At 44.2% G+C, this 26,310-nt stretch overlaps 1 protein-coding gene across 1 annotated transcript in view; it reads right to left on the reverse strand.

Moving 5' to 3' along the window:
* The window catches only part of SVEP1 (sushi, von Willebrand factor type A, EGF and pentraxin domain containing 1), a 135,643-nt gene that overhangs the window by 19,510 nt on the left and 89,823 nt on the right, over window positions 1-26,310 (reverse strand). The window contains exons 32-44 of the mRNA XM_087742677.1: window positions 20,744-20,863; window positions 19,776-19,952; window positions 18,903-18,987; window positions 18,396-18,587; window positions 16,207-16,374; window positions 13,621-14,293; window positions 9,467-12,240; window positions 8,010-8,235; window positions 6,769-6,924; window positions 4,777-4,840; window positions 3,882-4,055; window positions 2,692-2,865; window positions 601-774 (exon numbers count right to left, since the gene is read on the reverse strand). Of these exons, the coding sequence (XP_087598803.1) occupies window positions 601-774; window positions 2,692-2,865; window positions 3,882-4,055; window positions 4,777-4,840; window positions 6,769-6,924; window positions 8,010-8,235; window positions 9,467-12,240; window positions 13,621-14,293; window positions 16,207-16,374; window positions 18,396-18,587; window positions 18,903-18,987; window positions 19,776-19,952; window positions 20,744-20,863 (5,157 nt within the window). The remainder of the gene's footprint in view (window positions 1-600; window positions 775-2,691; window positions 2,866-3,881; window positions 4,056-4,776; window positions 4,841-6,768; window positions 6,925-8,009; window positions 8,236-9,466; window positions 12,241-13,620; window positions 14,294-16,206; window positions 16,375-18,395; window positions 18,588-18,902; window positions 18,988-19,775; window positions 19,953-20,743; window positions 20,864-26,310) is intronic.

Consider the following 26,310-nt stretch of genomic DNA (forward strand, 5'->3'; position numbering starts at 1 on the left):
AACTTGTGTCCATTGCCTCTCATCCTACCACTGTGCACCTCTAAGAAGAGTCTGGCTCTTTTTATTTTACACCCTCCCAATAATCAGTTGTAGACAACAATAAAGTCTTCCTTTTGCCTTCTCCTCCAAACTTCTCTTTCACCTGCTCCTCATATATCAAGTGGTTGACTGCAATTGTCTCCATTTTATGTCAGTTTTCCAACTAAAAGGAGCTACGCAGAACACAGCTCGTTCTTTTCTGTCACAAAAATAAACTCCGACAAGTTAATGCTCTAACATGTCTCAGTAACTGCTCCCTTTGCTCCTCTGTAAAAATGGGATGCATGCTAACAAATCTCCCAACATAGGCCAAACCAATTTTTTAAACTACAAGTGACAAATTCTGCTCATAGAATCATAGAATCACAGAATCATAGAATCACAAAGTCATAGAATCATTAAGGTTGGAAAAGACCCATGGCCACTCCAGAAGAAATTACAGTACATTTTCACAAAATTCTGCAGAAGTTGCTCTCGTTTACTGTCAGTTTAAATGAAGAGCAGCCTAGCTTTTAGTGCTTACAAATTGAGACCACTTTTCATTACAAAGCAAACACACACGTTTACAGAGAGGCAAGGGATTACTCCATCTTCCATCTCTTCTGCACTCTGCTGCAGGTTCCCCTTCCAAGCTGTATCCCCTCTCGCAGAAATATGCTATTGTACTGCCAACTGTATTGTTTTCATAAATTGCCTTCCCATTCAGCAAGGAAACTGGAACTTTGCATCTGGTCTCTGCAAAGGAAGAGCTCTCATTAATTCAGCTTGATATTAGGCCTGGACTTCCAACAATCCCTGAATTACTCACATGATATGTTTAAAGTAGCAGCCACAGACTAATAAATCATGGAGAGCATTGATGGAGAATTCAGTAGCCCTGGGAAGAAAAGGTAGCCAAGCTGGGAAAGGAGCTCCTCCCAGTGTTGGATAAAAGCCACAGCCACATCTTTTTCAGGTCAGCAAAATGTGGCAGTGCTGGGGAGGAGAGGACACATTTATGATTTCATACTGGGGTCAGTGGGGCAGAACATGGAAATTGCTCTTGTGACCCTCTGCGCCTTCCTTTTCGCCTGACAAGAAATACCAGATGAGATGCAGGATGGGTTTGGTCCAAGATGCTGTCATTTATATTATTAATTGCTCCCCTCAAGATTCTCAGCTGTGTTTCTGAAGCCAGCAGGTAGACAGTCCAAGCTGGGTTACCACTGCTACACAAGGGACTCTGTTCTGCGTCCCATTTTCCATTTGATTTTCCTAGGTGGTCTAGGTAATGGGATGACTGAAGATTAAAGTATCAGACACAATGCTGTCAGGCAAGAGGAAGAGAGGAGTTGGTGAACTGGCTGTGCTCAACCTTGTTCAAGATGGTCTTCTTGACATCTCTTCAGCACTGCTAATGTGTAACTTTTCTTAGGTGCGTGGCTAGGTACTAGAGACCTCCTCTCTGATGTGGATGTCCCCTATCAACTTTCCAGGTTGCCACTATAAGGTCTGCAAAGCATTAGGCACTGCAGTGCACAGTGATCTGTGCATTATGTGGTTGCCCAACACTGCATCTGATGGTCCCTAGCCCTCATGCAGTTTCCACATCTCTGGTGACAGGAACCTAATACCTGCCTTGAGTGGAAGATCATTATCTGTCTTACTTCGGTGAAGCTGTCACAGCATACTGGTCCCCTCTGAATCTGTGTGTGCAGCTGCGTGTGGAGACATCAACATGTCAGCTCCATGTAAGAATGCCAGGAGCAACTAGAAAAAGCAAGCAGGATGCTGGGTCTAGAGTCTAGCTTGGGAGACCTGAGCAGGGACAAGAAGAGCCTGAAAGGAAGTGTGATGGGCAAGAAATGAACTAGTGTGCTTCTGAGAGGAAAGGAAAAGTGTGAAGCCCAGACTTTGTATTTTCATGGCAAAGAGGCCAGGAATGGAGAACACTCCTACTTAAAAGTCAGTGATACTCCAATTTAGTAAGCTTCTATATGCTTTACATTTTGAACAGTCATCCAACAATATGCAAGTATCTGTTCAAACTTGGGGTCTTAAGTTTTGTTCTCTTTTTGTGTTGTCAACCTTGTTTCCACTGACTACTGACCACTCCATATGACGCAGACAGTTCTTGCTCGGCACTCATTCTGCTTTGTGGCATGAGCAACAGGACCTACTGAGGGAGCACCTGAAAGCAGTTATTTGCAAAATGGTACATATCATGCATTCATGGTGTTTGTTCATGTAAGGAGTGTGGAGGTTAAAGGCTGAGCAGTTGAGACTGTCCTTGGGGCTCAAAGTTCAGAAAAGAATATCAACTTAATAATTGACTACAGAAGCCTGCTGGGAGAAAAGTCACTTGTCCTCGCAGTCCATCACCTTTTGTTAGGCGTTTGATTTTCTGAGATGGCAAATAACCTCATCTCTCATTAAGCTTGTTAAACTGCAGATTAAAACCTTAGGAAAAATGATGTCTAAGCTCTTTCTGGCTTGGTAACAGGCAGTGCTCCGTGGACACATTTCATTTTTCAGGCATCATTTTTAATGCACATTACAAAATCGTATCCCGAAAGCAGCTCAATCCCTGGATCATATGATACGCATGGATAAGGGAGGAGCTATTGCTTATCCCAGATCGGAATGTGCCAGGCCATGAAACCGAACAGTTACCTTCACACAATGGCAAGGGTTTACTCCAGCTCCCATTGGCAAGACATGTGATATTCTGGGGCCCGACAAGACGGTATCCAGAGTTGCATACGAAGGTTACATTACTTCTGTATGTGCTTCCCATAGAAATGGCCTCTGCGTTTTCTATTGAGGGATGCAGCCCACAAGTAATTCCTAGGAGAGGAAAAAACTTTTTGGTTTTACACAGACAACAAAGGACATTTTGTCTGTCTGTTACACACTGTCTGACAGCTCTGTTCCCACACTGAATTAATGGAAAGATGGGAAGAAAGAAGCTGTGAAGTATTATATGGAGGAGGGTTATACAATGCCTTGCCTGCCCTCTCTCCTGGGGTTCAGACTGCAGACACCTGAGAGAGAATGTGCACAAACGTATCTGATGGTGTTGTAAGCTATGAGGTGTGTTCAATCAAACAGAGTGATCCAAAATATTTCTTCTGAGCAGGCCAGAGGCTGCATTTGCAGTCTCCTTTGCTCCCCATACAGGGGAAGGCGATCTCAAGATGTCCCCAAGAAAAATGACAGTACTTAAGAAGGATCTTGCCCCCTGTCCCACAATTACTGTGGAGACCAGGCAAATTGGTCAAAGGTGAGAGAGAAGAAAGCAAGGAGTAGGACTACGACATCACCATGAGAAGATGGGAAATGATTTATTGGTAAAGACTATAAAATCTTGGCATTTTATTTATAAGCTGTATGAAGTAAGTCATAAATCCTTTTTTCCATGCTCCCACAATTAATCAACTTCTGCTGCACAGAGAGCCAAGGTTTGATCCTAGGGAGCAGAGTCTTGATCTCCAGACATACAGAGTGGCCAAAATATATTAGCCTTGGCATGGCAGAGCTGAACCATCCCAGCACATGATGTCCAAGGGCCTGCACACCACAATGCAATGCAAGGCAAATCAAATACATCAGGCCACACTCCACCCCTACTGACCTGAGCATGACTCTATGCTTGTGCCATTTTAACGTGCCAAAAGGAGCTCCCTTCATATCAGAGAGGAACTGCCAATGAGAATTTCTCTGCTAGCTTTTCCTCTGGCTCCTCCTGTTACATCCCTCCAGCTGGAGGGGAAGGCTGGGAGGAAGCCAGCAAAAGCACTCTCTCAGTTTGTTCCCCGGCTCTCCTGGAAAACTGCCACCATGTTGCTCTGCTTGCTACTTACGCGTGCATGAAGGGGCGGAGGGGCTCCACTTTTTGCCAACGTGGCAAATCCTTCGGCTTGATCCCTGCAGCTCAAAGCCAGGGTCACAGCTGTAAAAAACCTCACTGCCAAACAGGAACTCCTCTCCCTGAACAGATCCATTTTCTATCATGTCCGGGGGTCCACACGATACTCCTATAACATAAGGAATATGTTCCCATCAGACATACTGCATATGGACTGTCCAGTTCACAGCTCCTCCACAGGTTTTACTCTGAGAAACAGGGAAAGAACACAGCGTTTATCTAGGCATTCCCAGATACTTGCCCCTGAGTAGCAGAACAGTATCATGCTTGGTGCTTCCAGTTCCTGCTAAAAGACAAAATTTATTGCGGCTGTGCTGGCAGGAAGCCTCGGGAAATTCCACTGTTGACACTTACAGCCAACAGCTGAAGTTCACATAAGTATTTATGCAGACAACTCGTATTTCAGCACTGCAGTCAGTGGGCATCAAACATCTCACAGAAGTGAAGTACCTTTGAGAATGAGTATCCATAGAGTAACATCTGAAGATGCTAAGTACCTGTGAGTCCTGGCAACTAACGTGTTCAGAGGTCCTCAGTAACTCCAGACATCATGACCTAAAGTGTCAGAACTATTTAAACTTGGAAGCTGTCTGCACAGCTTTCTTAGGGATACAGGAATAAGGCAGAAAGGTGTAGTGATTTCTTTCACACTATTACCTGCACACACCAGCAATTCTGCAACTCTTCCAGACTGTTATCAGTGGTACTTACCAAAAATTTTTAGGCAAATGAAGACAGTATGAGTTATAAAGCAAAACGAGCATTAGTGTTTTCTGCTGTGTAAAATCACCCTTGACCAACATTAAGTGATAAATGCAGGTGGAACGTACTTCTGCACATTGGCACTGTGCCACTCCAAAGCTTGTCTTCTTGGCAAGTCCGTTCTGCATCACCCTGTGAAACAGAAGAAAATGCTCAAAGAACGACTTTACTTAGTCAACTCTTTTCTCCCATCAACTTTAGTATCCACCAATGCCAGGACATTTTCCCTCCATGTGCAACCCATGTAAAGAGACAGTTAAATGCTACAGCCCAAGTCTACTAGCAGAGTTTAGGGTAGAACTACTTCCTGCAAAGTGATGGGTATTGTTTATAAACCAAAAGTTTGAGGGGGCAGTTAGTCAGTTCTCTTGTCCTTCTCCCTGAATTATCATCTTTCTTGTCAGTTTTACCATTCTTGTTCCGAGGAATTTGTTACAATGACAAATTTTCTCCTTCCAGGACTCACAGAAAATCTAACTAGTATTTTTTTCAACAACAGTACAAGCTTGTGCTTTATAAACATAACTTACTGATTTTGACCACATCCCAAACACTCATTCTTTAAATTTGCTTATAAATAATGTTATTTCTTTCTTACATACAGGCTTTATAGCCAGTCTAATAGTCCAGGATTTATTTCTTATTTTATTCCAAGACATGCACAACAACATCTAAATTTGTCCCTTGAAGTAATGTACTTTCATTACAAAGCAAACCCATTGACAAGGGCAGCTGTTTGACACAAGTGTTGTATGGCATCACACCCAACCGACTTTGCCTCCCAAAGGAAAAAAAAGCAAGACTTCTCTTCAACAACAGGGAGACAGATTGACGCTAGGTGGCGAAGCTGGAATACAAAGCTTGGAAGGACTTTTTACTGTATGAAAGCACTGGCTTATTACCTCCAAAAATTACTAGAAAGAGCAGTTCTACCTATCTGTCTAAATACGAACCCATCCCTCCATCCCCAGTGATATCACATATGTGGCAACATAATGCAAATTAAATTTATTGTTACCTAAGCATTCTCTAAACTTGTATACTGAGTGACTGAGTGAATTCGCTTCTGACTGGGTGAATTCACATGCATGAAGTTCTTAATTTATTCCTGGCGTTTTGACAGTACAAAGGAAACACAATCCTGCATTCTTCTTAGTACTCACAAAGCACAGTGCTAAGAGCCAGCCTCTGTCCTGGAGACACCTCACCACCTCATGCCTCTGGACATGACTGTGCCCTACTCTGCCATCACCTGGGGATGGTGGAGGCCATGCTGTGCCTCAGCACCACACCTTCATCTCTGAATTCACTGCAGCTTTCGAAAACACACCTGAGGTGGCTCTGAATTGGCTAGCCTGAGTCCTGATAATGGGACAGCAGTGCTGCTCCAGAGCTCAGGTGGGGATAAGAGCCCAGTGCTCATAATAAAAACAATGGACAGGAAAGAACTTTGTTCCCTTCTTCATCAGAGAATAAAGCTGCCATTGAACAAACTGAAATCTCTTTGCCTTACTTAAACAAGAGATATCACTTTCATACCACCTAGCAATGTCGTAGAACTGAGGGCAGTGGAATTTATCAGGAGCTTTGAGTCTGAAAGCAGACTCAATGGAGCAGACATAATGCTTGGGACATGAAATCGAGGGAAGAATGCAGTCTAACTCTGGCCAGAGAACCAGTTCAAGAGAGCAATACATGAGAAATTAACTCTGCCATGATTTATTGTCACAAGCATATATAATGCTGTATTTGCAGAGGGCTTAAACAACCTTCAGTTAAAAAAAAACCCAACAACATTGAAAGGTGTCTGCTGAACATGTACCTCTGAACAGGATGTTTATATTTGCTTCAATTACACCCCTAAGTTATTCAAGGACTACCCCAAACATACCAGGAGCATTCTACGGACAATAACAACAACAACAGCAGATATCCAACTTCTGTGGCAGTTAAGGGAATATATCAATATGGACCAGACATAATACATTCTCACAGTCATCACATGAGAACGGAAAATGGCAACTAAAGGTTTAGAGTGCTGGAGATTTGAGCTTGCTTACTTGTAATTCATAGCCAGAATCACATTTATAAAGAACCACGTCTCTGTAATTGTATTTAGTGCCAACCACAAATCCATGCTCTGGAGACTCTGGGGTCCCACAGGACACAGGAATGCAGATGTTATCAGAAAATGGTGGTACCCAAATGCCATTCTCCTGAAAAACAAATGTTTTGTGTGAAGTGAAGGCACCACTTTATATGCTTAATTCATATCTAAATGAAAAAGTTAGGAAAATCATAGCAGAAGCACCCAATGGCTGTGGGTATACAGATATGGTTAATGTAATATTATCTGTGCAATCCTTAATAAAACTCAGTAATTTAAGTAACACTTTTAAGATGTCAACACAGACTGCAGCTCAGCTTTGGAAGAATGTTCAGCTTAGACTTACAAGACAGAAGGAACAAAAAGTAAATGGGGAAATAGAAGCTTGGAAAAGCAAGTTCACTTGTACAAGTTCACCTAATAACTCAGGGAACACGTAACGAGAAGAATGAAATCTACAGCTGCCTGATTCCATGTTCTGCATTTCTCTCCTGGCTGAATATCTAACACCATGACTAAGTGCTTCAGCTGCCTTCCCAGGCTTTCTAAGGGAAGTCTGATACCTGACGAGACACTCGTCAAACACACCTACTCCTACTTCCACAGATCTTTGAAACAGCAAAATAAGGGGAAAACCTTTCCTTATGAAGTGCTGATTCTGCAAAAACATGCATGCTCAGCTTTCCTCATATGAGCAGACTTATTTAAAGAGTCTATTTACAAGCTTAAGTCAAGGTTGTCCACAGTTAAGAAGTTAATAGCAGAACTGATGAGGAACTTTGCTCTTTAACATACAGAGGATTCAAGCTTCTACAGCTGCACAGTGGATTGAAGCGTGTGCTGCCTGTTATTCTGGAGAAAGCTCTGCACGCAATCCTCAAAATACATTAGAAATCTTGGACATAATTTTTTAAAATCTTGGACATGAGTTATTCCCTGAAATGTGATAAAAGGAATGCTTTTCTAAAGGACAGCATTAGTTTTCGATGGAAGAAGAAATCAGTAATTTCTAGTTCCGAAAGTCTATACCTGGAAAACTAGTAATTGTTCTTAGTGGGCAACAAGGACACATATTATAATTTGCAGGACATGCTTTAATTTTTTTTGTTTTGTGCAATTAAGGGCCAAAAGCTAACGAGGGCATGAGGAGGACTCTTGAATTCAACAAAAGCGGCAGTGCAAATAACACTATACCTTGCATGTAGATGTGCTTGCTCCCACCAGAGTATAGCCTTCTACACATGACAAAGTGATGTTTGTGTTCACAGTGAAGTTGTCCCCAAGTACGATTACATGGGTGATATTTCCTGGGAGGGGACACTTTCTGGGGCAACAGGAAATACTTTGAGGAGACCACTGTCCATCTTCCTGGCAAATGCATACATCCACCTCTGTCACCATTGTGTAGCCTTCCAGGCATCTGCAACACAGCATGAAGACCTGACCACAGAGACACAGCTAGGGTTGAGCTAACCGATAAACTACAAAGTCAGATAGTCATTTTTCAGCATTAGTTGTTCATAAGCACACCTTGGGATTTCTCTGTTATTTCAAGGTAACCCTGTAAGAAGCATGCCTGGACTGAGTTTATTCTGTTGCAAGAGCTGGAAGCTTCAGACTTCATCTCCATCTGCTTCATGCTGCTGCAGCACCACAATGGAAAGTGAGTTGGTGGCTCTAGTGCTCGGAGGGTACTGAACGCTTTAGTGCAGTTCCTGCACTGCTCTTCCCTTTGCACAGAGGGCTTTTGGTTAGGTAAATAGTGTTTGAGTGCCAAGCAATTCTAAAGATGATCTCACTTTCTTTCAAGAACAAACCAAGCCTTAGGTTGACCACAGGCCATTTGCTTAGACATTTAAGGCTGATTTGTTCTGTTCCACACGGTGCCTCACCACGAGCAACAAAACTGGCTTGCGTAAGTGGGTTCACTTGTAGAAAGGCAGACCCAAGCATCCCCTTCACCTTGTTAAAGATGCATGGAAATCACTGATACTGTTAAAGTCATCCACATGCCATCTCCCAATTCTGTCCCATACTATTACTTGCTTTTACTGACAAATAAATCTCCCCTTCTGCCAAGGACTTCCTTACCTTGGAGAAAGATATCTGCAGTGTGCACACTTCAGGAAATTAACAAAACCCCCTTTCTCTAATATCTGACAAAGGAGTAATTTTGCATCAGCAACACTCGCTGACAGTGCAGCGTTGCAGTACAGGAAATGTGACAAGAGGGAGATCAGCCCTTCTGTAGTACAACAGGCACCTGAAGCAGGAAGAAGATGTAAATGAGGTGCCAAAAGGGGAGGAAAATTGCACACCCTGATGACTGTTGCTGCCACCTGCTAAGAGAACCTGAATGTCCAGACCAGTGTTACAGAGGAGGAGAAAAGGAACGCAAAGGGGAATGGGAAACTAAAGGCAGTGGGTGAGTGCAGCCCAACAGGCTGAAATACCTTGCTAGAGTTTTGACAGTGGTCCAAATGGTATTTTACATGTGCATGGGAAGGTGGGCTTTGTCAATCTGAGCATGTGATAGGGCATAACTTCTCTTTCAGGTCTTTTAAAAGCTTGCACTAACTGAGGGTGCGTAAACGTTCCATCTTAATTCCTTCAGAGATTTTATGGAAACAGAATGGCAACAGCATTCTTACCTGTACTGGACCTTGCTCCCATAGGTGTAAGTGTTCCCAAGAACCTCTGCATTTGGGACAGAAGGTGGTGGGCCACAGCTTAACAGCTCACAGCTTGGGTATGGCTTCTTCCAGACACCAGTCTCCACACAAGTCAGTTCTGGACTCCCCCGCATGACAAAACCTGTCAAGCAGGTATAGATGATGGTGTTCTCATCTGCAGAGCTGCTCCCATTGATAAATGTGTTGGGGATGATGGGTGGAGAGCCACAGGAAATCTGCCCACAGCGAGGAAACCCAGAACTCCACTTGCCAGCTGCCTCACAGGTGACTTCAGAAGGCCCTAGCAGTTTGAAGCCCTCCAGGCACTGAAACTGGGCGCTCTTCCCACAGCTGAAATCTGTACCAAGAACGACTCCATTCTGAATCTGTGGTGTAGGACACAGACAGGGTAGGCAAGATGGGAGGCTTCCACTCCAGGAGCCATTGGACAAACATTGCCGTAAAGGATTGCCATGTAGCTCATACCCAGGGAAGCACACATACTGGGCAAATTCCCTATAGGTAAAGCCTGAGCCATTCAAAAAGCCATGGGAGATGTCTTCAGGAGGTCCACAAATGACTGGCTCACAGTGTGGAGCTTCTGAATCCCAGGTACCATCACTCTGACAGGTAAGCGTAGACACTCCTTGCAGGCTATATCCTTCATTGCAGTGATAGTGCACTTCTTTCTTAAAGCCAAAATCTGAGCCACTAGTTCTCCCATTGGGAAGAGGCAGCGGCACAGGGCAGGTCACAGCTTTGCAGACTGGAGCGATTCCACTCCAGCTTCCGTTTGCAAGGCAGACTCTACTCCTGTCCCCATCTAACACGAAGCCTTCGTTGCAGCTGTACTCTGTATGTCTCTGGAACGTGTACTCCTCTCCAGTCACCTGACCATTCTCCAAAACTGGTGGTGGGCTGCAGGAAACAGGAATGCAAATTGGTTCACTGCCATCCCATTTCTGGTTCTCTTGGCATCTCCTCTCTGTGGGGCCATTTAACTGGTATCCAGGATCACACTCATAGTAGACAACACTGCCATATGTGTAGTTTTCCCCTCTTATGTTCCCATTCATAAGCTGCGTAGGTGAGTTGCACGTTATTGCTTTGCAGTATGGAGCGGCGTTACTCCACTGCCGACTTGGCAAACACAGTCGTGTGTCGGAGCCAACAAGTGTGAACCCTGGCTTACAGGTGTACTGCACTGCGCTACCGAGTGTGTTCTCAGTGAAATGTAAAAAACCATTCTCTGGGGGTGACAGCAAGCTGCACTCTATTGAAACGCAGGCAGGGGCAGTGCCGTTCCAAGCCCCATCTTCTTGGCAAGCTAGAACAGGGTTTCCCAGCAGCTCGTAGCCAGAGTAACATGTGTATAAAATTATAGTTCCAAATAAGAAAGTGGTGAGCTGCATTGCACTGTCCTCCTTACTTTTGAAGTCTTTCAAATTGTCAGCCAGTAACATATGCGAAAGGGAGGGACCTTCTGTAACACTCTCCTGGTCAGAACGTCTCTCCCCATGTCTCACCTGCGCGTACTCCCCAAAGTCAATGTGAGGAGGCAGGCCACAGTCTGTTGGGAGGCAGGCTGGCGTGGAGCTAGACCAGCCCGATTCTTCACAGGTTTGCATGGCAAGGCCAGACAGCTGGAAGCCTGGCACGCAGCTGTAAATGACCATGGCCCCATAGCTATAATCTGCACCCTCCACAAAGCCATTCTCGATGGGCTGAGGGGGCTGGCAATTTATGGCTTTGCAGGAGGGAACCTCGGTACTCCACTCCCCTGTCTCTAGGCATCTCAGTGTTTCCTCCCCTTGGAGCTGGAAACCTCTGTCACAGGAATACCTTACAGTCTGCCCATAATGGAAGTTTGTGAGTGAGTATTTTCCATTGAGGATCTTCTTAGGCCTTGGGCACTGAATAGGTTTGCAAGCTGGCCTTCCTCCAAGCCATTGGCCATCTTCTCCACAGAGGATAGTTGTGTTTCCCACCAGTTCGAAGCCTGGTTTACATGTATAGAGGGCTGTGCTAAGGAAGGTGAGGCCCTGCACATCAACAATGCCATTCTGAATTTCTTCTGGTTGGGGGCACTCCACAGGTATACATTCTGGCAAAGGCAAGCTCCATGAGCCATCAGCCTGGCATCTGATGGTAGACTCACCCTTCAGTAAAAACCCATCCACGCAGATGTATTTCACAGTGCTACCAAAATGAAGGGATGAAGTCAAGGGGTCACCAAAGGGAATGTATGGAGGTGCAGGACACTGTACAACCTTGCAGAAGGGAAAGGAATCATTCCACTGTTGGGAGGGCAAGCATTTCAGTACAGAGGAGCCATGCAAAACATAACCCTCCTTGCAGGAGAACTGTACAACACCGACTTGGTAAGTCACTTCCCTCAAGACCAGCTGGTTTTCTGCCAAGGGTGGTTCTGGACATTTTGTTGGCACACACTTCGGGCTTTGCTTTTTGCTCCATTTCCCAGACTTCTGACACGTCCAAGAAACATCTCCAATCAGCTCATACCCCTCATCACAGAAAAACTCAACTTTGGAGCCCATATCAAAAGTTTCTCCCTTGGAGTAGCCATGCTGGATGGGTGGTGGTTTTCCACAGCTGAGGGGAACACAGTAAGGAGTTGATTCACTGTACCATTGCCGATTGGCTTGGCAGATAAACACTGAGCTACCAACCAGCTGGTAGCCAGACTCACACTGATAAATTGCCTGATTCTCAAAGAAGCGTCCAGTTGTTTCCTGCAAAACAGATAAGACGAGAACATGTCTGAAATGAAGATGCATGATTGGGGCAATAGGAGGCTGCTTTCATTTCTTGTGTTTTCTTGGTCTAGCTTCTAGCTGAATCCCAGACAGCAGTAAACGCAAATAACTGACATAGAATGCCTTGCCTCAAATGATGCACTCTGCTATCAGGAAATCTGAGAGCATCATCAAAAGAAAAGAGAAAATTCAAGGCTTAAAAGGTAAAAGCTAGAAAGTATTTCCTCTGCTTTCCCCCTTGCTGACCCATGAGACCAAAAGATGTGTAGACAGGAAGACAGAAAAGAAATGGGTCAGGAGAAGCTGCCATGAAATGGCCTATTGCTGTTATGATTCTTTAGCTTACAGGCGTATTGAAGGCTGGAGCCTTCAGATGTGCTACTACTGGGAGATGTTTATAACTGCCACATATGCAGCTGCAGGGTCTTGAGCAGGCAACTAAGGAGCCCCTCAAAGCTGCAGGCAGAGCTCTGCAGACTGAGGTATTAAAAAATGTTTCTAACTGGAAGGAATACCTGGCAGAGTGATCCTATCTAAGGAAGACAATACAGAGTGATATGTGGGAGTCTGAACAGAAACTGTTGCTATTACTGCTGGAAGTGCATGTAGGAACTGGGATGCAACTCCCTGCCCCCCCTTGCCCCCCCAATTTTTAGCAAATGCAGATGCCCTGGCAGCTAGATTTAAGGAAGCAGGAGGGATGTTCAGGAGAAAAATGCTTTAAAAATTCAAAGTTAAATCTTTACAATAGTGTTTTTGGTCTTCCTTACCGCAATATTACCCTTGTGCATCAATGCACAACACAGGTTAAGTAGTTGTTACAGGTCTGGGCTGCCACAAGATTTTTAACTTCAGGCATTGTTGCAATGTAATTTGATAAGGAAAGGGAAGTTCTGACTTCAGTAAAGAAGTGTGCTTGCATCAAAAGGAGAGAAATTATCCCAAGGTGATTTATTTACTGCAAATCAGACTTTTTGTCATAGCAGTGAAAAGAGCAAGGCTTGTGAACTGGCAACAGTACTTCAGATGTCTCCAGATGGCACTGGAAAGCCACCCATGGATGCAACAAATGAAGACTAAGACATTAAGGAAATCAATTGATTGTCATATGGCATCTTGAGTCTCCTAACTGAAAACACACTTTAAGACAGGAAATCCCATGAAGTGTCCATGTTTTTCAGACACGATTCTGCTGCAAATCCACCCATTTTTCCCTTTGCTTATTCCATCCAGTCATGTGCTTCCTCAATTTTAACAGGAGAGCAAAATAGAAGAAAGAAAACCCCAACAGCAGCAATTATGAAGACATATGCAGTTTGCTATGGTACCAGGCAGATGAGAAAACTTGTTCTGTACCTTAATAAAGCCATTCTCAAGCTGTGGTGGTTCTCCACAGGACACTGGGTGGCATGTGGGCAAACTGCCACTCCAGTTGCCAGTAGCCTCACAGGTCCGCTTCTTCTCTCCCTTGATGTAGAACCCCTTGTTGCAGCTGTAAGCCACCACTGCTCCGAAGCTGTAGTTGGCCCCACTGGCATAGCCATTGCTAATGTGGGGAGGCTCTCCGCAGCGAACAGGGATGCACTGGATGCTCAAAGGAGAAGGATTCCACTGGCCCCCTCGAAGGCACTCGATCTTGGCCGAAGTGTTCAGAACAAAGCCTTCCATGCACTTGAAGCTCACGATGGAGCCAGCTGCAAACCTGGCTTTACTAATGGACTCCAGGATGCTGTATGAGACGGTGGATGGCTTTTCACAGAAATCAGCTATGCAGTGGGGCATTTCCCTGCCCTCTGGAGGCACCCACTTCCCTTCTGCATTGCAAAGCAGCTGAGAGTTATCAGCCAGGCTATAGCCATCCGAGCAGAAATAATAAGCTATATCACCAAAGAGGCGGTGGCCATTCTCTGGTGATGCATTTTCCACATGGGGTGGTTCATCACAGGATACTGCCAGGCACTGCTGGTGGCTCACATTCCACTCGCCGCTGGCTAAGCACTCTATGGTTGCAGGGCCAACTAACGTGTAACTGTGGATAAGGAAACCACATAGGAAGTCAAAAGACAAGCATTGTCAAATGCTACCTACAGTTTCCTGAAGCCCTTGCAGTATGAGCTTGCTTGCTAGCACCCTGGAAGAACAGGATCCTTTACAAAAGCTATGATCAACTTCAAAAGAAAAATCTGATAGCCTACATGTCCATGCCTGAGGTACCACAATGAGGGATTTCCTAGCACACCTTATGTATATTGCTTCTCTCTCGTCTGTCCATCTGATTACCATTCCTGAACTTCCATTTTGGTTGAAACTACTACAACAAACCCAGTATTGTGCTGTGACTGTCCATACAATCCTCAAAGAAATGATCCCACCATGAAATTCTTCCCCTTTAGCAGAACTGAATGGAGAAGAAATAGACGAAAAACCCATAAAGGCCTTTTGGTTTCCTGTATCAGCCCTATCAATTTATTTTCACACTTGCAAGCAATGAGAAACTCCTTAGTGTGTTACCCAGAGATGCTCTTGCTAGTAATGCACATGGCAATTTTGTAACAACTTCTTCCTAAAAAAACACTGTTAAAATTGGTATAAAAGCCAATTAAAAAATCAATGCTGAGTAGAAAAAAACCCCATCTTTTACAATCAAATTATATCACATGATTACTGTTATGTAGTTGTATTTCTCAAGTCTGTCTCTGGGATGCAGTGACAGGCATTACTCCATGCTGCTCATCACCTCACTTAAAACCCTGCTGCTTAAACTTGCAACAGTATAGCCACAGGTACTATCTTCTTCCCCAGTTTTGATATCTCTGTGGTGTGCTGTCACAGAAAGCAAAGAAACAATAACTACTGCAAAGTTCCCAGTGACTTTTTTCAGCTGCAGGCTGGAAACTGGTTGTTCAGATTTTGATGGCAACATATGTAGAAGTGCTTTGTCTTGTTTGCAGGATTTGTTTTCAAAGCCTCATGACTGGACTCCAGAAAAAGAGCCTATTATGTGCCAATATTTAATATGATCCATTCTATTCATTGTCACAGACAGCTGTGACTCTCTTTAAATGCTACTGTCCAATCCCATTTAAAATGCTTGCACAGGAAAGAGAAGCAACTTTTTAAATCATAATACAGTCAAGAAAACAGAATAAGGATCCTTTGCTTCAATTATGTTTCAAATAATATTGCAAAGCCAGTTTATAAGAAAAATGCTGGCTTATCAATCTACCTTATATCAGAAGGAGCAGAAAATCCTCCAGTCACTTTGGACCTGACCTGGCAAAAGCTCTGCATACCTGCTCTGCCTTTTGGACAGAACAGTTTCAAGAAATTCAATGGAACTGCTCACAAGCTGTAAAGATAAGCATGTGCAGGAACAGAGTCCAGCATTACATTCATGCTTGACATCATCAAAATGGAGCCTCATCTTTGATGAAATATGGTCTGAAAAGGTCACTACACTGAGTAGGTGGAAATCAAAGAAAATAATGCACCTCAGTAAACAAGGAGTCAGAGTTTTAAGGAAGCAGAACTTAGAACACCAGAACAGACAATTCTCAAAACACACCAAACAGCTTTCTTATAGCCTGAAGAGACATAGGGAATTCTTTATGATCAGGCTTTTGAGTTTACCACAGAAGTACTAGTTCTGCAGTAACTCCAAGGGAGAGGGCTTCCTATTGAATTGGTCTATCATTCCCCATGAATCCTCTCCATTCTCCTCTTCCAGAGTGTATTCAGCTGCCATGAAACTCCTTTAAGAAATGCCTATATATCCTGTACTAACTTGACAGCCCACAAAAAAATCTCTTATCACATTTAATTTCCAGAGAGTTAAGACAGAAGCAGTAAAAATGAATTAGTGTGTCATTATAAAGGACTTGTGAAGCAGTGCACCCGTTTTACTTGTCCTGACTATTAGTCCAGTAGTGCTAATCTACATACCCTTCCTTACACGTGTAAGAGACCGTGTTTCCAAAAGTAAAGTTATTTCCATCGATGACCGCATCTTTGATGGCAGGAGGGGATCCACAAGAGACAATGTTGCAAGCTGGAGGTGTGCTGTTCCAGTTCCCTGAAGATGCACAGACAAGTACAGAAGGTCCCTGAAGGCTGAGACACAAAGATCATTATTAAGGCTGCCATTTCTGTCCAGGTGAGGAACAGAGAGGGAAAGATGTGCTTTGCTTCTCACTGACTTCCTGACCCCAGTGAAACCACGGAGAGTCTCTCACTGCACTGACTTCAGTAGAGGCCAGAATCTCACCCTCTGTTCATGAAAAAGCACTGCTGATGCTGTTAAAAAAGTTGGTCTTCATATTATTTTATAGAGAGAGCTGATGGAATGCATGTGGGTCCTCAATGCACTGTGCAGAGACACACATAACTTCTGCTGTAGCTTTGCTCATCTTTGAGCCACAAAGGAAAGTCACAGGGTGCTTAAATATTTATTTAAGCTTAAAGATTTACTTGTATGCCATCAACACCACACCAATCTTGAGACTTGCCACTAGGCCTCAGTCAGTCTGAGACTTGGTTCACTCAAGGACTTAAACACTATCTTCACTTAAAGAACTGAAGGAAATCGTCCAGTTCAGGTTTTTTTACAAAAAGGCATTCAGTTCCTTCAGGAGGTAAAGGATTTTGCTTGAGTGAACGGCCATATACATTTGAAGTTGATGATATTTTTTGGTTTCCCTAGCTGAGGAAACAGTAATGCATTGGTAGAAAAGATGTGACTCAGTTGTCTAAACAGAGGTATTCAACATCACCCTGAGATGCCTTAGGTGAACCCCCTGGCCTCCAGCTGCTACGTCAGCTGGTGATGGATTCCCAGTAGGTCCCATGTCATATCTGAGAGCCCTACACAGGTATGTCTGATTCCTTACAATTTAGTCTCACACAGTATTAGACCCCCATGTTTAGTTGACTGAAACGAGCTCAGGGGTTAATGGAAGAGAACAACACTGACCTGTAAGGCCCTTACAGATATGGCACAGGCCCTTGTCAGGGCAATGGGCTCTGCCTACCTGTGGCAATCTGTTTAAGACAAAAAGCACATAAGAGGCGCTTGAAGGAAGAGACTGGGTCCACACTTAGGTCCAGAAATAATGCATAAGAGGGACACTGTTTGGGCGGGCTTCCCTTGGAGTGGTGACCACAGGAGAGAGGACTTCTCCCGCCAAGCTATGCTAAACAGGTCAAGGGAAAGAGTCATAACTGATGTGGTATTTGCTGCCTATATGTCCTAAGTCCATGGTCAAAAGCCTCACTGATGCTGGTAAAAACACTGCCTGGTTTAGTGGGGAACAGATAAGCCCACACTGTGGATCTATGACTTAACACTACACTGGACTGTAGCTGAGATATTAATTTGTATTAACACGATTAAAACATTCACCAAATGAGCACACCTCACCTACCCGCCTGCATCTGGACAAGGGAATGCTTGCAGCAGGAAAATACAGAAAAAATTCAGACCTAAACAGGACCATGTGAAACTGCTTATGTCAGAGTAAATGCGCTGGAGGTACAAGCAGATATCAGGAGAGGCAGAAACTTGCACTTAAAGCCACATCCTTGGATATAGCATTACTGTATTAATTTTTAATTGCAGCATATTAAAAATGTGTTTCCAATATAAATGCTTACAAACGTAAAACAGAATAAAAGCCTACAATAAAGAACTACTACAAAGAGTTCAAGGAGTAAATTAGTAACTTCCAAAAGGTTCTTTCACCAAAGGCACTGTAAAACAATAGCAAAAAATAATATTTGGTATGCACTAAAGCTGTAGGGGTATGATAATCTTTAGAGACAAATGAGAACTTTAAAAAATAATGACAACTATTTTTCTGAATATTCAAAATATGTATTTGAGCTTGATGGTAAAATGAAAGCATTGTGTACATATGTCTATATCTATATATCTCAAATCCTGAGTGACTTGCTTGAACTGCTCCAATCTAGGATGAAATACAGAAAGCACCTTCAAGATATAAAGTCTTTTTAAATTCTATTTTAGTATTTTATCTTTCTGAGCAATGACCCCAGCTTTGTCTCTTTCAGACATATGTTAGACCTTCTAGCAAGCATGCCGCCTGCATTTGGCTCAGGAATGTTCCTGCATTTACCTGTATCCATTGTCACAGGTGTATGATACAGAGGAAAGGTAGGTTGTGCCAGTGAGTGTGTATTTTCCATTGCTGATATCCTGTGGGATAGGACAAGTCACCATTTCACAGGAGGGGGGAGAATGATTCCACTCGCCACTAGCAAGGCACAGAATTTCCTTTTCACCCACTAAGTTGTATCCATCATTGCATCTAAGTTAGAAGAAAAGAAGTGCTATCAAACACAGACCCTTTTATGCACAACGTAATCAGCTATCCCTTTTCTCTCTTCATCCACACCTGCATACACCATGTTTCTCTGCAGGGCACAGAGAGGTAGTATTGGAGTAAGCATCCAGCTTTGCTAGTGAATAGTCACAGCTATAACCAAATCTCTTTCCCTTACTTTAACCCCAACTTGCTCCTCTTCTTCATTTCAGCCACTCTCTCAATTCAGCCATACTCTCATTTGTTGCCCAATTCTCAATCAATTATTAACATAGCACTTCAAACACACTGAATTCCTACCTGTACACCACCTTATTGTGGTATGTAAAATTTGAGCCCAAAATGGCACTGTTCTCTGGAATAACTGGACCACCACAGGATATAGCTTTAAAAAGACAGGATCACAAGAGAGGTTAATACAACAAAAATAAAAAGAACAGAAAATCAGGATTTGCTTTGTTTTCTCTAAATAGGTTTGAAGAGGTGTAAAGCCCTTGTTAACACTAGGTTCTTGATTAAGCTATAACTGACATTTAGGGCTCTTTATCTGCCTTCTCCTTACTGAAAAATTGGACTAACTGCAAATTGGTAGTTGGAACTGTTCTACAAACCACACGCTTGACTGTCAAGAGGACTCCATATCCACCCTTCCCTATGGACAAAGTAATTGTTTTTTTCACATTGTCTTTGTCACCCCTTCAATTTACCTGTTGCTTCACCTCATTAGTTCTGTTTTTCTAAAGAAACAATTTCTGCAATTATACCATGTATATGTATGTGCACCAGCCTGTCCTTTCTGGTTGCTTTTTATCCACTGAAACACAGTTATTGATCTTTAAGGCATTAATTTCCCACAAGATCCTTGGAAATGGGAGGCTGGGTGGAGAAGAAAGACACTTTTAATGCTTGCATTAAAATGAGATGAGTCTACACCTTTGACATGTAGGAGAATCTGCATAAGAGAGTACCACTATGAAGATGACAACTGTTGGAAAAGCTTCAGCTGGTGCTTACATCTCTTAAGATAACAGAGACTTCAATACTGAGACCCAGGTCTGCTAGGACAAGGTTTCACTAGCTGCCATGGTCTCTAAAGGCTCTACACTACTACTTTTCCCCCTCCATCTCTTTAACAACACACATTACAATATGCATTCTCCTCAGGAACTGCACCTTCACAATATGGTATTGGGTGGTTCCACTCTCCAGACTCCATGCATGTAAGTTTAGCCACTCCTGTCAGCTGAAACCCTTCTTCACAGGAAAATGTTACTTCACTGCCAACACTGTAAGTGTCCCCATATAAATGGCCATGCTCTGGATTTCCTGGATTACGGCACTTCACTGGTTCTGAGGAGGAAGAGAGAAACTATCAATAACATAACTAAGTACCAGGTTTTATAAACAAGTTACAGAAGATATCCTTGAGAATTTTCTAAAAGTAGGAATGTGGAGCACATAGAAAACACTCATAAATAGTGTACAGCCTTACCAGCTTTTTTCTGTTCTGTATGTAAGTGACAGGCACTCAAGACTCGTGCAAGTAAGCTAATCTTGATATGGAAAGCCCTCTGTAACTGAGTTTGCATTCACTGTCAGAAGTTAACACATATCCCACTCATTTTTCCCTCTGTGAGGGAAAGCCCATACCAGCACGTCCAGCCCTGAACATGAAATCAGCTCAGCTACCTTTTATCCCAACCTATGCCACTGTCTTGTCATCTTCATGCAAAGTTACCTTGCTTAGTATTTCCACAGGCAGCTCAAGCCCTACTCAGATGCCTGTATTCAAATACTTCTTCACTGCGCAGCTCTGCTCTGAGAAGCGACACATTGTGGCATGCGGCCTTGCAGGTCTTCAGCACATGTGCTTCATGTGCAAGAGGATTTTGCATGTGTGTATGACTCGGAGCAGAATCCCAATGACAGCTGTCTCCATAGCGAAAGGTGAGTTCTCAGGAAACAAAAGGAGACACTTCATCACAGCCTCATTCAGGCCAAAGTGACCTGGAGAGGAGAGCATACCTGCCCTGTCCATCCCTAGATATCAATTACTGGCAACTGTCTTCCACAGTGGGAGGCAGGATACTGGCCTATACAGAACCTTGGAAAGGCTAGCCTGATGTTTTTCTTTCCCATACCTGCACATTTTTTACCATCTCCTGTGTAAGGAGGGATGCAAGTGCAAACATAGGATCCATTTGTGTTAAGACAAGATGCATGCTCATCACAGTCTGATCCAACAGCACATTCATCAACATCTACAGAAAAGAAACACAAAAAAGATGTCTCTAGGGTGGTATTTGCAATAAGCATCTCCTTTAAATTTCTGTCTCACTAACTGTCAAGAGGAATCACTTTAATTAGTATAATTAAAAATCACTCTTACTTCAATTACATTTTTGATGCACTAGTAAAAATATTTAATATTTAAATGAATGTTTATGCTTTCTATATAATTTACTATACAATATTATGAAAAGTGAGAAAAATCAGAGACAAATCCTATTAACTGTCAGTCAATATTTCCACAAAAATTATCTAGTTTCCAACTAGTAAAAGACCAGACATCGTAACTCAGGAGGACTACAGGATGTCATGAGGTTATGCAGGGAGAAAATTAGAAGGGCCAAAGCCCAACTAGAACTTAATCTGGCTACTGCTGTAAAAGACAGTAAAAAATGTTTCTGTAAATACATTAGCAACAAAAGGAGGGCTAAGGAGAATCTCCATCCTTTACTGGATGCGGGGGGAAACATAGTGACAAAAGATGAGGAAAAGGCTGAGGTACTTAATGCCTTCCTTGCCTCAGTCTTTAATAGTCAGACCAGTTGTTCTCCAGGTACCCAGCCCCGTGAGCTGGAAGACAGGGACGGGGAACAGAATGAAGACCCCATAATCCAAGGGGAAGTCGTTAGAGACCTGCTACACCACTGAGACACACCCAAGTCTATGGGGCCGGATGGGATCCACCCAAGGGTACTGAGGGAGCTGGCAGAAGCACTCACCAAGCCACTTTCCATCATCTATCAGCTGTCCTGGCTAACCAGGGAGGTCCCAGTTGACTGGAGGTTAGCAAACGTGATGCCCATCTACAAGAAGGGCCGGAAAGAGGATCTGGGGAACTACAGGCCTGTCAGCCTGACCTCAGTGAAGGGGAAGCTTATGGAACAGCTCATCCTGAGTCCCATCACTTGACACATACAGGACAACAAGGGGATCGGGCGCAGTCAGCATGGGTTTATGAAAGGCAGGTCCTGCTTGACTAAGCTGATCTCCTTCTATGACAAGGTGACCTGCTTAATGGATGAGGGAAAGGCTGTGCGTGTTGTCTACCTGGACTTTAGTAAGGCCTTTGACACCACTTCCCCCAGCATTCTCCTGGAGAAACTGGCTGCTCATGGCTTGGATGGGCATAGGCTTCGCTGGGTAAAAAACTGGCTGGATGCCCAGGCCCAAAGAGTTATGGTGAATGAAGTTAAATCCAGCTGGCAGCCAGTGGCAAGTGGTGTTCCCCAGGGCTCAGTATTAGGGCCAGTTCTGTTTAATATCTTTATCAATGATCTGGATGAGGGGATCGAGTGCACCCTCAGTAACTTTGCAGATGACACCAAGTTGGGCAGGAGTGTCGATCTGCTGGAGGGTAGGAAGGCCCTACAGAGGGACCTGGACAGGCTGGATTGATGGGCCGAGGCCAACTGCATGAGGTTCAACAAAGCTCAGTGCTGGGTCCTGCACTTGGGTCACAACAACCCCTTGGAACGCTACGGGCTTGAGGGAGGAGTGGCTGGAGAGCTGCTCGGCTGAAAAGGACCTGGGGGTGTTGGTTGACAGTGGGCTGAATGGAAGCCAGCAGTGTGCCCAGGTGGCCAAGAAGGCCAATAGCATCCTGGCTTGTATCAGAAATAGTGTGGCCAGCAGGACTAGGGAAGTGATGGTCCCCCTGTACTTGGCATTGGTGAGGCCGCACCTCAAGTACTGTGTTCAGTTTTGGGCCCCTCACTCCAAGAAGGACTCTGAGGTGCTGGAGCGTGTCCAAAGAAGGGCAAAGAAGCTGGTGAAGGGTCTAGAGCACAAGTCTTATGAGGATCAGCTGAAGGAGCTGGGGTTGTTCAGCCTGGAGAAGAGGAGGCTGAGGGGAGACCTTATTGCTCTCTACAACTACCTGAAAGGAGGTTGTAGCCAGGTGGGGGTCGGCCTCTTCTCCCAAGTAACAAGCGATAGGACGAGAGGAGACGGCCTCAAGTTGTGCCAGGGGAAGTTTAGGTTGGATAGTAGGAAAAATTTCTTCACCAAAAGGATTGTCAGGCACTGAAACAGGCTTCCCAGGGAAGTGGTTGAGTCCCCTCCATGCCTGGAGGTATTTAAAAGAGGTGTAGATGTGGTGCTTAGGGACATGGTTTAGTGGTGGACTTGGCAGTGCTAGGTTAATGGTTGGACTTGATGATCTTAAAGGTCTTTTCCAACCTAAATGATTCTATGATTCTATGATGCTATAGGCTGTTACTACTAGTTTGGACAGACACTATGAGGGAGGATTTCTGCATTAAACACTTGCTCGGAAAATCCTCTATACGTCAAACTTTCCACCTGTAAGACAGGAAAACTTAGCGAAGAGGAGACATAAAATATGACTATAGCCCCATCTTTGCTGAAGAGACATTAGACTAGGAATGAGAAGTGCCTGCAGTTGCCAGAAAAGTTAAAATGAGTTCGGAATATATTATTTATTATTTATTATAATTAACTATTTATATGATCGTAGTGCCTAGAAATGCCCACTGATGATTTATGCTCCATGTGGCTTGGTACTCTACAGCAAAAAAACCCCCTCACTCCAGAATACTTCCTATCAGCTTTCAAATCCTGACTGTACAGAAGTGTTCTTGGTATGTAAACAATGAGTCATAAATTGCAAACGGTCAATTTCAAAGTATCTAACTGAAAAATGCTGGCATCAGGGATTATTCCTTATATAAACCAGACTGTTAAGAGATAGATAGACCAATCCTTCGTTCAAAAGCCTTGCTACAGGACAGCTGTTGAACTAGGTATATCATGCGGACATATAGCTGGAGCTTTTTGCCCATTTCCAGGCAAAAAAGCAACTTGGTTAAAAAAGCAACAAAATTTACCGAATTGGTGTGTTTATTCTTCACGGCTGAATGAGTGTGGCCAGCAGGACAAGAACCCAAAAATGTTCTGAAAAGACAATGAGTTTCTTTCTGCCATGCAGATGAAAAGCGCATGTTAAAATCGAAAGAGTTGCCAATTACACAAGCATGGGGAGAATGCAAAGTGCTACTACAGCAGAACTGGAATGACAGCTCCTTGTAATGTCTTGTAAGGCAAGCAAGAGTGGAAGGACACCATGAATCAGATCCATAACAGAGCAAAAGGAATGCCCCAGGGCACAGGTGTATCAGGCTTTGTTAGCACCTGCCTGGAGTGTGAATCCGTAAGGTAAAGGGTGGGTCAGGATGCCAAAGCCACTCATGTTTTCATTTTCCCCTTAATCTCCTCTGCTTTATGAAAGACGAGGCAAGCTGGAAGGTGGGGCACAGGGCTTCTCCTTCTCAACATCATGCTTCCTACTGCACAGACATCAAACTATTTGGACAGCCTTACAGCATCTGCTCTGAGCCTGCTGATATTTAGGCCTTGGTATAAAGTGCAAAGGACAAAAGCAAAGAGAGGAACAACAGACTGGACAGTCTGTTTGGAGGTTCTGAAGGAGTCCCAGTAGACAGGATGCTATGAAACCAGATGGATCCTACTCCGAAGTGAATTTTGGCAGAACTAAAAGACTGTTGGCTTTTCTTTTGCTCGTCCTGACTGAAAAAATTATGTGCTATACCAACCTAAAATTAAGAGTCAAATCAAACACAAATCTCGCCAGGTTGTTACCCTGCAACTCCTATGTTAGGCATGACTAAGACAGCAGCAATCCAATTACAGCTAGCTAGTGGATTCCAGCAGGGATCTGCTGGAGACACGGCCCTACAAGAACAGTCATACCCAGTCCTCCGTACACAGTACAATGCTGGCCTTTCAACTCCTCCAGCTGCATCTGGTACATCAGACCCAGCTGACCAGGGAGTAAGTTATGGTGTGGCAGCTACGTGAGCTGTGTCCATAAGTGCACGCCCAGCCCTCTCAATGCTGCAGCTGCTTGCTGACAGGCGTGCGTGACTGACCCATCAACCTCCACAACGGAAGAAGGCTCAGAGGAGATGGGCAAAGGTGATCTGCCCAGGAAGCTCAGGGAATAACGTAGGGTGTTACTGACCGCTGCTGTTACAGAGAAGATGATTCAGCACAAGGGGACAGGAAGGTGGCCTTTGTTTTAGGTAAACAGCTATCAACAGTTGAGTGGATCAACTGGTGCTGTAAATGCTTCTCCCTGAGTACATTAAAAGAGTGTGAATGTCTCTCTGAGTTTGCCAGACCAGCATGGGGGGCAACTGAATATGTGGCTCAGGCCAACACAGAGTATAAAAACCAGACAACTACAATGGGCTTGAGCTGGCTTCAACCCACGTATTCATTCCTGGCTACTGGGGACGCCCAGAGTCATGACGGTGAGCACATTATAGAGACTGGTAATGGGAAACACATTGGTATTCTGATCCAGCTGTGTATTGCAATTGCTATATTTTGCTAAGTGTAACTTGCATTTATTAGTATTGTGTTATGCAGTATATTTTGTATCACTCTTCTAAATCAGAAATCCAGCATCAACTATCTTCAAAGAAGTAAATTTGATATTAAACATTACAACCTCCACATGTGGAACATCTGGTCCCTGAGTATGGGACACTGACATTGTGCTGAAGTTTAACCTTATGAAGTTTAACAAGGACAAGTGTAAGGTCTTGCACCTGGGAAAACATAACCCAGGAGTGCAGCACAGACTGGGATCCACCTGGCTGGAGAGCAGCTTTGTGGAAAGGGACCTGGGGGTCCTGGTGGACAGGAAGCTCAACGTGAGTGAACAGTGTGCTGCTGTGGCCAAGAAGGCCAATAGGATGCTGGATTGCATCAAAAAGGGCATCACCAGCAGAGGTAAAGAAGTCATTATCCCTCTCTACTCAGCGCTTGTCAGGCCACACCTGGAATACTGTGCACAGTTCTGGTCCCTGTTACACAAAAAAGATGTGGACAGGCTGGAGGGGGTCCAGAGAAGGGCCACCAAGATGATCAAGGGTCTGGCAAGCCTGCCGTATGAGGACAGGCTGAGAGAACTGGGCTTGTTCAGCCTTGAGAAAAGGAGGCTTAGAGGTGATCTCACCACCATGTACCAGTACTTAAAGGGGAGCTACAAAGAAGAGGGAGACTCCCTTTTTACAAGGAGTCACATGGTGAGGACAAGGCATAATGGGTACAAGTTACTCCCAGGGAGATTCCGATTGGACACGAGAGGAAAATTTTTCACAATGAGAACAGTCAATCATTGGAATAATCTCCCCAGGGAAGTGGTTGACTCGCTAGGCCGAACACGTTTAGGACTCAGCTGGACATGGTGCTGGGCCATCTCGTCTAGACTGTGCTCTTGCCTAAAAAGGTTGGACCAGATGATCCTTGAGGTCCCTTCCAGCCTGGTATTCTACGATTCTATGATTCTGTGAAGCACAGGGAAATGCACAGGTTAGAAGCAGAGAATGCAAGGACTCCAGGGCTAAATGAACCTGGAAGAAGAGAGGCTGAG

Source organism: Nipponia nippon, unplaced genomic scaffold (genome assembly GCF_047370975.1).
Source record: "Nipponia nippon isolate SJK-2023a ecotype South Korea unplaced genomic scaffold, ASM4737097v1 scaffold_8, whole genome shotgun sequence".
NCBI classification, from domain to species: Eukaryota; Metazoa; Chordata; class Aves; order Pelecaniformes; family Threskiornithidae; genus Nipponia; species Nipponia nippon.